The 12,105-nt window shown below is 47.8% G+C and overlaps 1 protein-coding gene across 6 annotated transcripts in view; it reads left to right on the forward strand.

The window, feature by feature from the left end:
• fam13b (family with sequence similarity 13 member B) overlaps positions 1-12,105 on the forward strand; it is a 49,351-nt gene that overhangs the window by 9,144 nt on the left and 28,102 nt on the right. For 4 of the 6 annotated variants that reach the window (XM_061235954.1, XM_061235953.1, XM_061235957.1 and 1 more), the window contains 5 exons: positions 3,252-3,412; positions 4,656-4,837; positions 6,951-7,211; positions 8,691-8,868; positions 9,427-9,571. In XM_061235954.1, the coding sequence (XP_061091938.1) occupies positions 4,687-4,837; positions 6,951-7,211; positions 8,691-8,868; positions 9,427-9,571 (735 nt within the window). In that variant the 5' untranslated portion in view covers positions 3,252-3,412; positions 4,656-4,686. Of the gene's footprint in view, positions 1-3,251; positions 3,413-4,655; positions 4,838-6,950; positions 7,212-8,106; positions 8,122-8,690; positions 8,869-9,426; positions 9,572-12,105 lie in introns of those variants that run through there. The other 2 variants (XM_061235955.1, XM_061235958.1) reach the window with 2 other exon arrangements.

Raw genomic sequence — 12,105 nt, forward strand, 5'->3', positions numbered from 1 at the left:
CTGCCCAAAATAGGTTCAAATGAAAAGGGAATCATTGTCTGCTGCGTGGAAAAGACCAGTTAGCATGACAAAGCAGAACAGCGGTTTAATGCGCTGTTACTTGCATACCTCAGTAGGGTTGTAAGCAGTGAAGGGATGTGGCTGTGGTTCCCTGAACCGCATTACAGGTGGAGCTCCAAAAGGTTGAGAAGAGTTTGAACCAGTGTCTGCCCAGCAAAGCGAAATGATTCGGTCAAATTAGTTAGTTATTTGATGTCATCAGACCTTGGTCTCCCATGACTAGGTACAAGTGTCGTACTGCAGAAGCCCTCTGCTCTCTAGCGGTGGCCATGCAGGAGTCCCAGGACATCAAAGGAGAATGAAATGGCTTCTGGGAAGAGGGAAATAGTGAAGGATTCAGGTTTGAGATTTTTCCTGAACGGACTTGTGAAGCGGGATGCTTCCGTCCCACAGGGTCGCATGCCGACACCCTTGCAAGAACATCCAAAAACCCTCTCTGTCTGTTAGCCCCCTACAAACAAAGGAAGACATTGTGGTTCCAAAACAGCGGTTCACATGATGTGTAGGATTAATGTGGTGACTGACCCAGAATTTATTTTCCTCCACGATGAAATATTTACAGTGGAGAGGCTGGATGTAGTATGCCCAGAGGATCGGTGAGAACATTTTGTCCTAGCAGCCTACGTAGGGCTCTTCTCTATTGAACATTATTCTGATTTTGAGAACCACTGTAAGGAACTATGATTTTGTCCCCTCGGGAGGTTGTCCTTTTTGAATTGTCTTTGTTCGCTTTTTTATTTGATTGGTTATCTGGTATACTTTTTCAAAAACAGATTCTGTTTTTTAAAGGAGTAGGCAAACTGTTGAGTTTATTTTCCCCTCCGATGTCTGCCCTGGTTGTTGTTTTGTAGCCACTTTCTCAATGCATACAAACTTGAGAATGTATTCAACAATGGGAATACAGTTGCATATTGCAAAATTGTGAACATAACTACAATTATTTTGCAAGATTTCTAGTAGGGAGATACTGCCAGTCATTTAGTAAAGTCGCAGGTGTCTTTCCTGTGGTTTTTTTTAGGGAATCTTGAGTCACAGACCATGAAAATTGCAATTGGATCATTTGTTCAATGTGTAGCGGTATAACGGTCAGTATGTGCATAGCCTCCACCTTTCAGGAGCACAAAAACATTTCAGTAGCACTTTTATTTATCTTATATCATGCTAGTTGTGGTGCTGTAAAAGATATGATTGTAGGAGTAGGTTGATTCGGTTTTGAAACGCACAGCTTCATTCCCTCTGGGGTCTAGGCTTGTTTATTTTTTTATTTTTTTTGATGCCCTTTTTGTTATTTAGTATATGTAGGCCTATATGCACTATCCGGTGCTGCAAACCTGCAAACTTGCCCTGTGTGTCATCATAAATTGATGTTGTTGGGAGACTGTATAAATGGCAAATGGGCTCTCAGGCTAAGAAAAACTAAGAAGTTACCTTTTACAAAATGTATTGATAGAATACAGTTCATAATAATATGTATGACTTTTTCATTTCTATGATTGATTTCTGAGGCCTTGGGTGAGAAATGCACTTCAGATAAACACTGCAGACCACACAAAAAAATAAATGCAACACAATAATTGTGTCAGCGCAGAGGCGTGTTTTGATCAGCATTTAGCTCTACCACTGTTTAAAACAATTCAAGTCCAAAATGAGGCAGAGAGACATTTGGCACTCTTTACTGTCTGTGTAAATAAGAATGTATGTATGAATCCTTCAGTTTATTGGTGAAGTGAATGTTTCAGTCTGAATTCAAAGTCAGAGTCACGGTCTTCTCACCATCTCTCCATCACATCTCACTCCCCAAAGGTGTGAACATCTACCCTTCCCGCAAATGTGATAATGGGGGGAGGGGGAGTGTCACTATTACCATACCAGCTCCTACTGCAGAATAGAATGTGGCTTTTCAGCAGGCAAACTGCACACATTTTGCAAGTATTTTATCTCAGATGCGACAGGACATTTTATCCACAAACGGACAGGTCATTTTTATCACTCAATGAAAAAATATAAAAATTGCTTCCAACTGGAAAAACTGAACATTCACATGCATTTGTACGATTAATACTGAGATTACTATTGAACAAGTAAAAGCGAAACAACGCAAATATTTTATCTGGAAGGTTTAATCTTCCAAGTTTGCAATGAGATTAAAAACGAAACTGCAAACAAAAGCACATTGTAGCTGAAACCTTCTGTATGATCTTCTAATGATGTGCACTTTTTGTTTCATTGCATGTGATTAGTCGACAGGCTTCACAGTGCAATTTAAAGTTAGTTCATATGCAAAACTAGAATGAAGTTGTTAAATCGGTACTTCAATATTTTATTTTTTGTTGGCGGCGACATGGTTGACCCCAGAGGGTTTTAATTAATTTTTTAAGAATTAAGTTTCCAATTGTCAGTTCCCCAGCCCTCTGGAGATTACACAGGCAGGTTAGTTTTGATCCACCTCTAACTTAATTCTAAAAAAACATCATGTGATGTTACCATGAGTTGGAACTGTTGACTTGTACGACTGTGTCAAGGAACGAAATGTTGCTGTTCACCATTTTTGCAACGTAGTAGCTATTTTGAGAACATTTGTCTTTCCATGGTGAAAATTCAGTAAGTGGCGTGGCCAATGTTGCGCTTTCATGCCCCGGGGTCCTGTCTGATGCCATAACTGGGTGACGATGGACATGTTTCCGTGGAAAATTCTGCTGTGTTCGCTTAACCCCAAAAAAGAGAATTTACATGGAGCTATTAGGTTACACCCACGCGAATCGCACTCTTGATTGAATGGATGTACGGTAGACAAAAGCCCACCGGTTTACAGTCCCACTGCAGCGCTGAAGGGCCCTTTCTGATGTTAAACATGGCAGCTGTTTGTCACATACAAATAGCTTTGGATTAAAATTCCACAGTCTGTTTAGTCTGCGTACAATGTTGTGTGTGCTCGTTAGTTTAACCATCGGTGTTTTCTTTTTGTTGTTGAAAGTCTGGTGAGTTTAAGTTCTTTTAAGTATATAAAAGAACAGCACAAGAATGTTTTTTTGGGGGTTTTTTGTTGTTGTTTCTTTCCTCCATTTGTTTAGATAGTAACGGTTTATACGCAGGTTTGGCCTGAACACTCTGCTGCTGGATGGGTAAAGGAGCAGTTGATGTTGCAGACAGGCTTCTGAAGCCCCCTCTGTTCCGCTCTCTCTCCTGCGCAGCTTAACTATTGAAGTCCTGAAGAGGATTTGCGGTCTGTCAATGAGGAACTACAGGCTCATCTTTTGCCACAACCTGAAGCAGCCATAGATGACCATTCGATTCACTGCGAGTGAGCGGAGCAGGAGATAAGGTGAACTTCTGGGTGTTTACGTGCTCAACGGTGAGTTTCCTTTGGTTGACCCTAAATATTTAATATAATCAAATATAAGCTGTGATAAAATAGAATAAAATCATTGAGCCTTGTTGTCTAAAGTAAAGACATTTGTTTTCAGTCGGTGCATCGTCATGTATGAAAACAAGCCACACATTGGTAGACGTACTGTAAACAGAATTTCACAGACATCACAATGTATAAAATGTCTGCAGAACATTGTTGGAATGCACGGTAATCAAGTTAGATGAATGCTTAAAGAAATATTTCACCCAGAAATCAAAATTTCATGATTTGTCCATGCCTTGAGTGTTCTAGATCCATCAAGATCTTTCTTTGTAAAAATGCTCAATCAAAAAGACCTCATCATGTGTTTGCCATGTCCACTAAGATAATATGGCATAATAATAATAATAAGGATTTTTCATTTTAAATTTGTATACATGACTGCACACTTTCCAAGAGGCAGTGCTGTGGAACTGCAGCTTCACTAATTTAGTCAAACAGCCCTTCTGCAGTGAGCTGAATTTAATTCCTGGTAAATAAACATTTAATATTCGTTTTTAGCATTATACCCTTCCAAGTAAGGATAACAGCGAGTTGATGAACTTCCACAGTCAGTGTGTGGTCAAACAAGGTGATGTAAATCTGTGCCTTTGAGCCTTTTTGTTCCTTTGTAGTTAGTTAGTTAGTTAGTTAGTCTGATCTCACTGCTCAAGTAGAGACGATAACTTGAAGAGAAATGTGAAAAGCTGAAAGTCGTGAAGATGACATTTTTTGGCGAAACGTCCCTTTAATACGCTCTGCAGGTCTGATAAGGCATGGGGAGGAATTAGGGGAGCGAGATCTGGAGGGATTTGAGATGATTGGCTGTTTTGCTCTATTGCCTGTCAAATGCAGGGGGCAGTGGACGGAGCTGTGGACAGGTCAGAGGGGCTGTCAGTCACCGCCACTGCGGGCCCCACATTAGCCCCGCACCTGCTGCTGTTAGCATTGTCCGCGTGCTTGCACTGATCTTTGTCAGACACAGACGCGCACACCCCCCCCGTTCTGGTTACATAACCACCGAGCCGGGCCTGATAAGAGCTGAGAAAGATGACAGGGAGGAGCTTTTCCCCTGGGCGTGTATGAGAGCATAGCCCTCCTGTGCTGGGAGCTGTGTGAGCCAGGGCGCAGGGATGGCTGGGGTGCTGGTGTGGGCAGCGGGCGGTGGTGTGACTCTGCTGCGCTGCGCTGCCCGTCCCCCCCACAGACCGACGGAAGCTGTCCCGGCCGCGGAAGCCATGAGGAAGAGCCTCTCCCCGTCGCTCGGCGACCCGCTCGGCAGCGGCAGGGTTTTCGGGGTCCCCCTGGAGGAGGTGCAGCAGAGCGGGCAGCCCGGGCAGGGGGTCCCGCTGCTGGTGAAGCACATCGTGGACTACATCGAGGAGCACGGTGAGGAGGAACGTCCTCGCACTCTCACTCCCGGCCTTCTGCTAGCCTCGCGTCACATTAAGCCCTGTTCCGCCTCTCCGCTATCTACAGTGCAGTCCGTAAGTATTTGGACAGTGTTACAGTCACTGTTCTTTTTGTCTCTGTGCTAGTGAAACCATGAATAATGAACGATTTAATACACCTGGCTAATCAGAAACAGCTGAGAAGCCAACTGTCCAATTACTTTTGGTCCCCTAAACTGGACGGACTACGTATATAAGTTCCTGCACTGATCACCCGATGTGGATGTAAATACCCTCAAATTAAAGATGACGGTCAACCTGCACTTCAACCTCTTTTTCATTGTTTCATTTCAAATCCAATGTGCTGGAGCACAGAGCCAAAAGAACAGAAAATTGTACCACTGTCCAATTACTTATGGAATACACAGTATGTGCACTACATTACTGTCACTGAACCGCTAGCTCCGTACTGCTTGTGTTGTTGCTGAACCCCTGAAAACCTGAAATTACTCGGTGTCGTGTTGTCTTGTCTTGACCAGAGGGCTCCTCGGGTAGCTCACAGTTTAAGCGAAATGTGTGTCACAGTGTTAAATTGCAAGGCTCGTCTTATCCCCACCCACATACTCCACATAACTGCACAGAAGAGCCAAACTGTGAACAATGCCTCTTTTTAAATGTCACTTCCAAGGCAGTGTGTTTTTGTCTTTATTCTTTTTTTCATTTTTATAAATGTCATTTTGTGCCTTTTAAAAATAGGCAGAATAACTGGTGCCCAAGATTAAAATGGCAGAACATGTTGTGTACATTCAGCTTCAGTGTCCTGGACAGTCCCTCCATTATAAAACCAAAAATGTTGTTTTGCAAAGATGGTATGATAAGCTGAACCTTAAATTCCCTGCGGTCAAATTGATATGCTTCCTTCCTTCGAGCTTTTTTTTTTTTTTTTTTACTTGCAAGTATGTATGTATGCAAGTACATGAGACCCTGTTGGGATTAATTATGATTATTGATTAGTTTTTACCAAGGCTATTCAGTGTCTGGTAGTTTATTCAGACACACGATGAAGCGTGTGCGCACTGTGCGCCCATTAGCTAGCATTTGCTGCTTGTTGGCAGGTTATTGTGGCAGGTTTTTTTTCTTGCTACAATTTATTACGGAAAATGGACACACATGTACCCCATTTAACCATTGGAATAGGTGAAACATCCAAGTTTGAAGGTTTTTGGCCAAGTTCAAATGCGAAGTTCAGGACAGGTCTGGTGTCTGTGTTAACTGGGTGCCCATTCCCATTGTTTATCTCCTCAATAGAACTGCAGTCACTACAGTTCAAGCCTCGGGGTTGTTGTTTTTAGCCATACTTAACTCTGCATGACTTTTCAGTCAGAATAATTAGCCGGGACGGAATTAGCAAAGATATGCAACACGATTCTTTACTCCCGCCAATCTCCCCCATTCTTTCTGCTGTATTAGCGATTGCAAAGTCTGGTGTTTAATACCACCACAAAAAGCTAATCGGCTAATCGAAAAATACTTTAATCTGTCGGTTTTGACTGGATAGAGATGCCATGGCCGTGACTCAGTGGAAATGCTCTCGGGAGGAGGCCCGTTCGCTGGAGCCTGAATGGAGTTTGGCACAGGCTGGGGGGACAGTTACTGGTGTGCTCTGCCAGAACCAGCTGTCTGTGAGCCATTGAGCCGCGCAGCAGACAGGACCGCGGAATGAAAATGTATGAAATGGCATTAGTTCAGACGCAACACGGCACAGACACAGGTCTCGCTACATCAGGACTATGAGGAAGGCGCAGCAGAGATTTGAATGGGATTTCGCCCCCCCCCAGAGCTACGGGGTCTACTGCAACTCCCTTTCCTTCATTGAAGTTAAAGAACAAATATACAACGTGACAGGTTATTTTCTACCCCAGTTTGTAGCAGAAGCTAGTAAAGTTACTGCTAGAGGAGTACTTTCATATAATATCTCATAATTTGTCTTCAGAGTACTTCAGAGTATCTTCCCAGGGTGCACTTGGGTCCTCCCTTGCTTATTTTCCCAGGGTGCACCTGTGTGGACGGTGCTGAACTGGTGCTGAACTGGTGCTGTGTTGTGTCGGCAGGGGGGCTGGACCTGGAGGGCCTGTTCCTGGTGAATGGGAACGCGGAGCGTGTGGAGTGGCTACGCCAGCGCTACGACAGCGGGGAGGAGGTGGACCTGGAGAAGGAGGCCGACCTGGCCTCGGCCGTCAGCCTGCTGCGGCTCTTCCTGCAGGAGCTCCCAGAGCCCGTCATCCCCTCCGGCCTGCAGGCCCACATCCTGCAGCTCTACCAGGGTGAGACCCCCCTACCCCACCTACCCCACATCCTGCAGCTCTACCAGGGTGAGACCCCCCTACCCCACCTACCCCACATCCTGCAGCTCTACCAGGGTGAGACCCCCCTACCCCACCTACCCCACATCCTGCAGCTCTACCAGGGTGAGACCCCCCTACCCCACCTACCCCACATCCTGCAGCTCTACCAGGGTGAGACCCCCCTACCCCACATCCTGCAGCTCTACCAGGGTGAGACCCCCCTACCCCACCTACCCCACATCCTGCAGCTCTACCAGGGTGAGACCCCCCTACCCCACCTACCCCATATCCTGCAGCTCTACCAGGGTGAGACCCCCCTACCCCACCTACCCCACATCCTGCAGCTCTACCAGGGTGAGACCCCCCTACCCCACATCCTGCAGCTCTACCAGGGTGAGACCCCCCTACCCCACCTACCCCACATCCTGCAGCTCTACCAGGGTGAGACCCCCCTACCCCACCTACCTCACATCCTGCAGCTCTACCAGGGTGAGACCCCCCTACCCCACCTACCCCACATCCTGCAGCTCTACCAGGGTGAGACCCCCCTACCCCACCTACCCCACATCCTGCAGCTCTACCAGGGTGAGACCCCCTTACCCCACCTACCTTACCCCACATCCTGCAGCTCTACCAGGGTGAGACCCCCCTACCCCACATCCTGCAGCTCTACCAGGGTGAGACCCCCATACCCCACCTACCCCACATCCTGCAGCTCTACCAGGGTGAGACCCCCCCCCCCCCCCCCCCAACATGCCCCCACCTACCTTACCCCACATCCTGCAGCTCTACCAGGGTGAGACCCCCCCCCCTCAACATGCCCCTACCTACCCTACCCCACCTACTCTACCTACCCCACATCCTGCAGCTCTACCAGGCTGAGACCCCCCTCCACCTACCCTACCCCACCTACCCCACATCCTGCAGCTCTACCAGGGTGAGACCCCCCCTCAACATGCCTCCACCTCTGCCTACCCCACCTACCCTTTCTGGCTCCACCTACCCCACCTGAACCCGCCCACCCTAGCTGGCTCAACCCACTTTGTACTGCCCACGCCATGCTGCCCCACTGACCTGCTTCTCTATCCCCACCTGGCCCCACCCCATATTGCTCCACTTACCCTGCCAGGCCACACCCACCTGGCCCTGCCCTCTATGCCCCCTGCAATGTTAACTGCTGTTCCTTGGGTTTTATCTGTTTTGCTGTTTGTTCCTCATCCCTGATTCACTACCTCACCCTCGCTGCTCTTTCCTGCTCAACAGGTCCTCTGATGCCCATCCTTTGCCTCCAACGTTTTGTCAACCTTTGTCCTCATTTCTCCTGCTCTTCTCCACCTGCCTCCACCTGCCTCCCCGTTTCACACTTCCTTGTTCCTCTTCCTCTCTCTTCCTCCCACTCCCTCCATTGAAGCCCCGTCCAGCCTCCTCCTCCTCCGAGGCCCCGGCTCTCCCTTTCTCTCACCCCCGGCCGTTTGTTTAACCTCTCCTCTCTTCCTCCGCCCCCAGATTACAGCAGTGAAGAGGGGCTGGCCAGGAACATGAAGTACTTCCTGCAGCAGCTGCCTCAGGTCAACTACAGCCTGCTGCGCTTCCTGTGCCGCTTCCTGTCGAGCGTGGCGTCTCTGCAGGAGGAGAGCTGGAGCACCGGGGCACTGGCCGCCGTCTTCGGGCCGGACGTCTTCCAGTAAGACCCCACGCCCGACACCGCTCCCTACAGCACTGCAGCCAGCGCTGCTCGCAGTTCAGCTTCATGCTGCGGGAACGCTTCAGTGAGGTTCACAGAAATGTTGTGTGAGCAGTTGTTGGAATATTTCAACAAAGACTTGATTCAAACTCATTTATTTGTACAGAATAAAAATAATAAAATGCATGAGCAAGAAGTCCACGCCCTACTCCTCAGCTTCTGTGAGAAGTGTTAGTTTGAAGAAGAGTTTCCATTTGCAACTCAAGGGTCTTTGACTACTTTCCTTATTGAAATGTATCTGTGTATATATAGGAGAATTGAGCAGGATTACATGACATATTATTTGGCTGACGCTTTTATCCAAAGCGATTCACAGTTGATTTGACTAAGCAGGAGACAATCCTCCTGGAGCAATGTGGGGTTGAGGGTCTAGCTCAAGGGCCCAACAGCTGTGCGGATGTTATCGTGGCTACACCGCGCTGTTTTGAGAGGGAATTGCTGAGGGGAGTGAGAGGGGGATTGTGGGATTGGAGCTGACCTGCGCCCTGTGTGTGGCAGTCTGGACACCGACGTGGAGGACCTGAAGGAGCAGGAGTCTGTGAGCCGCATCCTGGCCGAGCTGCTGGAGAACCAGGAGGAGTTCTTCGACTCGGACGAGGACGACGTCTCCACCACCAACGACTACAGCTCCATCAACGAGCAAGTAAGGGTCCTCCTCCTCCGGTGACTCGTGCTCACGCGCGCCTGCCAGTCACACGTCACCCTGGTTTGGGTTTTCCACCCCGCGCTCATCCCCGCATGGGTGTCAGTGATCAGCTGACACCCGACAGGGAATCTGTGTTATTTACACTGACCAGCGCATTAGATTGGTAATGGAGGTAAGTAAAGAGTGGGTTTGTTTTTATTTTAGCATGCATCTTTACTGTGTCAGAGAACAGCTATGAGTGTTAGGAGAACCCATTTATGGTCTCTGTGTATGTATATGGACTCTAGTACTGTAGTGTAGAACTGCTCTTTATTTGATTAATTATTAGTGTTGAATGTTAAATAAGGACTGATACCTGATATTTATTTTAATGATGGTGTAGTGTAGGATGTAATATATAATACTATGTGTTTACGTATAGGAATTCCGGTGTATCTGGTCAGCCATCTAGGGCATTAGTGAAGGAAGTTCTCAAGTGTTGTACAGCCCCAGAAAATGGCGAGATTAAGGATTAGTGTCATTGTGCATCCAAGTCCTCATTAACGTATCATAGTTTTTGTTCAGACTCAAAGCACCTGCTCTTTTTCCCCGAGCTTTGAATGAGAACGGCGGTGGTTTGGCGCCGAGCGGGTGTTTGAAGTGCTGCTGGGATTGTATTTATGCCCACGTTATCCTGTAATTATGGCATCCTCCACCTGGTGCCAGTCAAAGGCACACCCATCTTAAAGCTGGTGCCTATGTGCTGAAATACCCATGGTTAATTTAACTCTAACAGAGTGCATGCAAGTCCAGTAGGGACCATAGGAACTTAAACTGGTTTGACTGAACCAGACCTGCGTTGAAACAGTATTTGTTTTGAAATCCTTTTCTGTGCTCTGCTCATCTTGCCTGGTGCATTTGAGCCTGCAAGGAGGAGCGGATCTGTGGGGTTTACACTTTGGGGACTATTTCATTTGTTCCAATACACCAGGCAAGGTTAATAAAATGCAGAAATGTATTTGAATCCAAAACAACTCCTATTTGTTGTATTTTGTCGTCTTAATGGGCGATGAAATGGGTGTTTGAAAGATGCGTTTCCTGTCGGAGCTGGGGATCTCCTCCTTGTGGGTCCTCTTCTGTGCTCTGTGTAGCAGACGGCTTCAGGAGACCGGCATGGGCTCTCCAAATCTCAGCCTGGTTCTTTCAGGGCTATGGTCTCCCAGAATCTCAGCCTGGTTCTTTCAGGGGCCTGGGCACACAGAATCTCAGCCTGGTTCTTTCAGGGCTATGGTCTCACAGAATCTCAGCCTGGTCCTTTCAGGAGCTGAAAGCAGACTGCCATAAGCTACACATTCCATCCGCTCATTTTTGCGGTCTTTTTTTCCCGTCCTCTTTTTTGGCGCCGGTGCTGAAATGGCCGGGGAAGGGTCCAGGAATGGCTCCCCACCCGTCTTGCATAACGCACATGACGTAACTTTGGAACCTGCACCAGTCACCAAGGGCTTCTCCTTTCTGTCACATTCTTCAGCAGTGATTTCACCGCCTGGATCAGGCAAACCAAACGGACAGCCAAATGCAGCAACCAGTGGCCCCGAGCACTGCTGCCGGGGTCCCATGGGCCCGACCCCGCAAACACAAAACATTCTCACAATGTTGTTGCCATGTTGTGCCAATGTTCTAACCTTGACAAAACATTAAAGTAACATAGTGAGAACGTTTTGTGTACGCTGGGTGCTAGGGATGTGGCTGTCCATCCCTGTCTGGCTTGTTAGTGGAGTCCTTCACAGCCAGCCATCCCATTTCTCTATACCTCTCCCCCACTCCAGGGTGGAAATGAACCATCTTGAGGCGCTTTTTGCGAACAGACATATTGAGCTTTATGGAGTGGAGCATTTTCACATAGTTGCCTTCCAGCTGTGCTAAGTCTTATTTAACAATGCCCAGTTGATTTTCTCAAACAAGTACTGTTCTTTGAGTTAACCAATCAGAATTGGCCCCGCTAACCGATGAGCCAATCCGAGAAGCCGTACTCGCGAGTGTACTGGTCCGTCTCGGCTCCCGTGAGCCCGTGAGAAATCCCTGGGGGCTTCGCTCTAATTTCTCAGAAGGCGCTCGCTGGTCCCCCGCTCACCCGGCCTGCCTGATTTCCCCAGACTCCCGCCGGTGCGCGCGCGCTGCAGCCCGAGTGGAGACGCTCATTACAGCGGGCTGCTCTTTCAGGGACCAGCAGGCGACGTTGTTCCAGTTGCTGTTGAAAATGAGCCATGTTGGCTAAACTGCCATATTTACAGCTATGTTGATGGATGTGCTCTGTCCCTGTAAATATAAATGGAGTAAAGGAAAGTTGAAAGAGCATTCAAATGGCTCAGCTCCATGGTCGGGGAGCAGAGAAGTGCAGGAGAACCACAGGCGGGGACCAAATCATGAAGCCAGAAATGGCGTGTAAATGTAGGCAGGTGCAGACGCCATTTTGGCTCTCAGGTCTCTCATAGAGCCCCCGCTGCACTGCCCGGCAAATGTTATAACAATGTAATAATAAGGTTTTGGTTTCG

This window comes from Conger conger, chromosome 3 (genome assembly GCF_963514075.1).
Source record: "Conger conger chromosome 3, fConCon1.1, whole genome shotgun sequence".
NCBI lineage: Eukaryota > Metazoa > Chordata > Actinopteri > Anguilliformes > Congridae > Conger > Conger conger.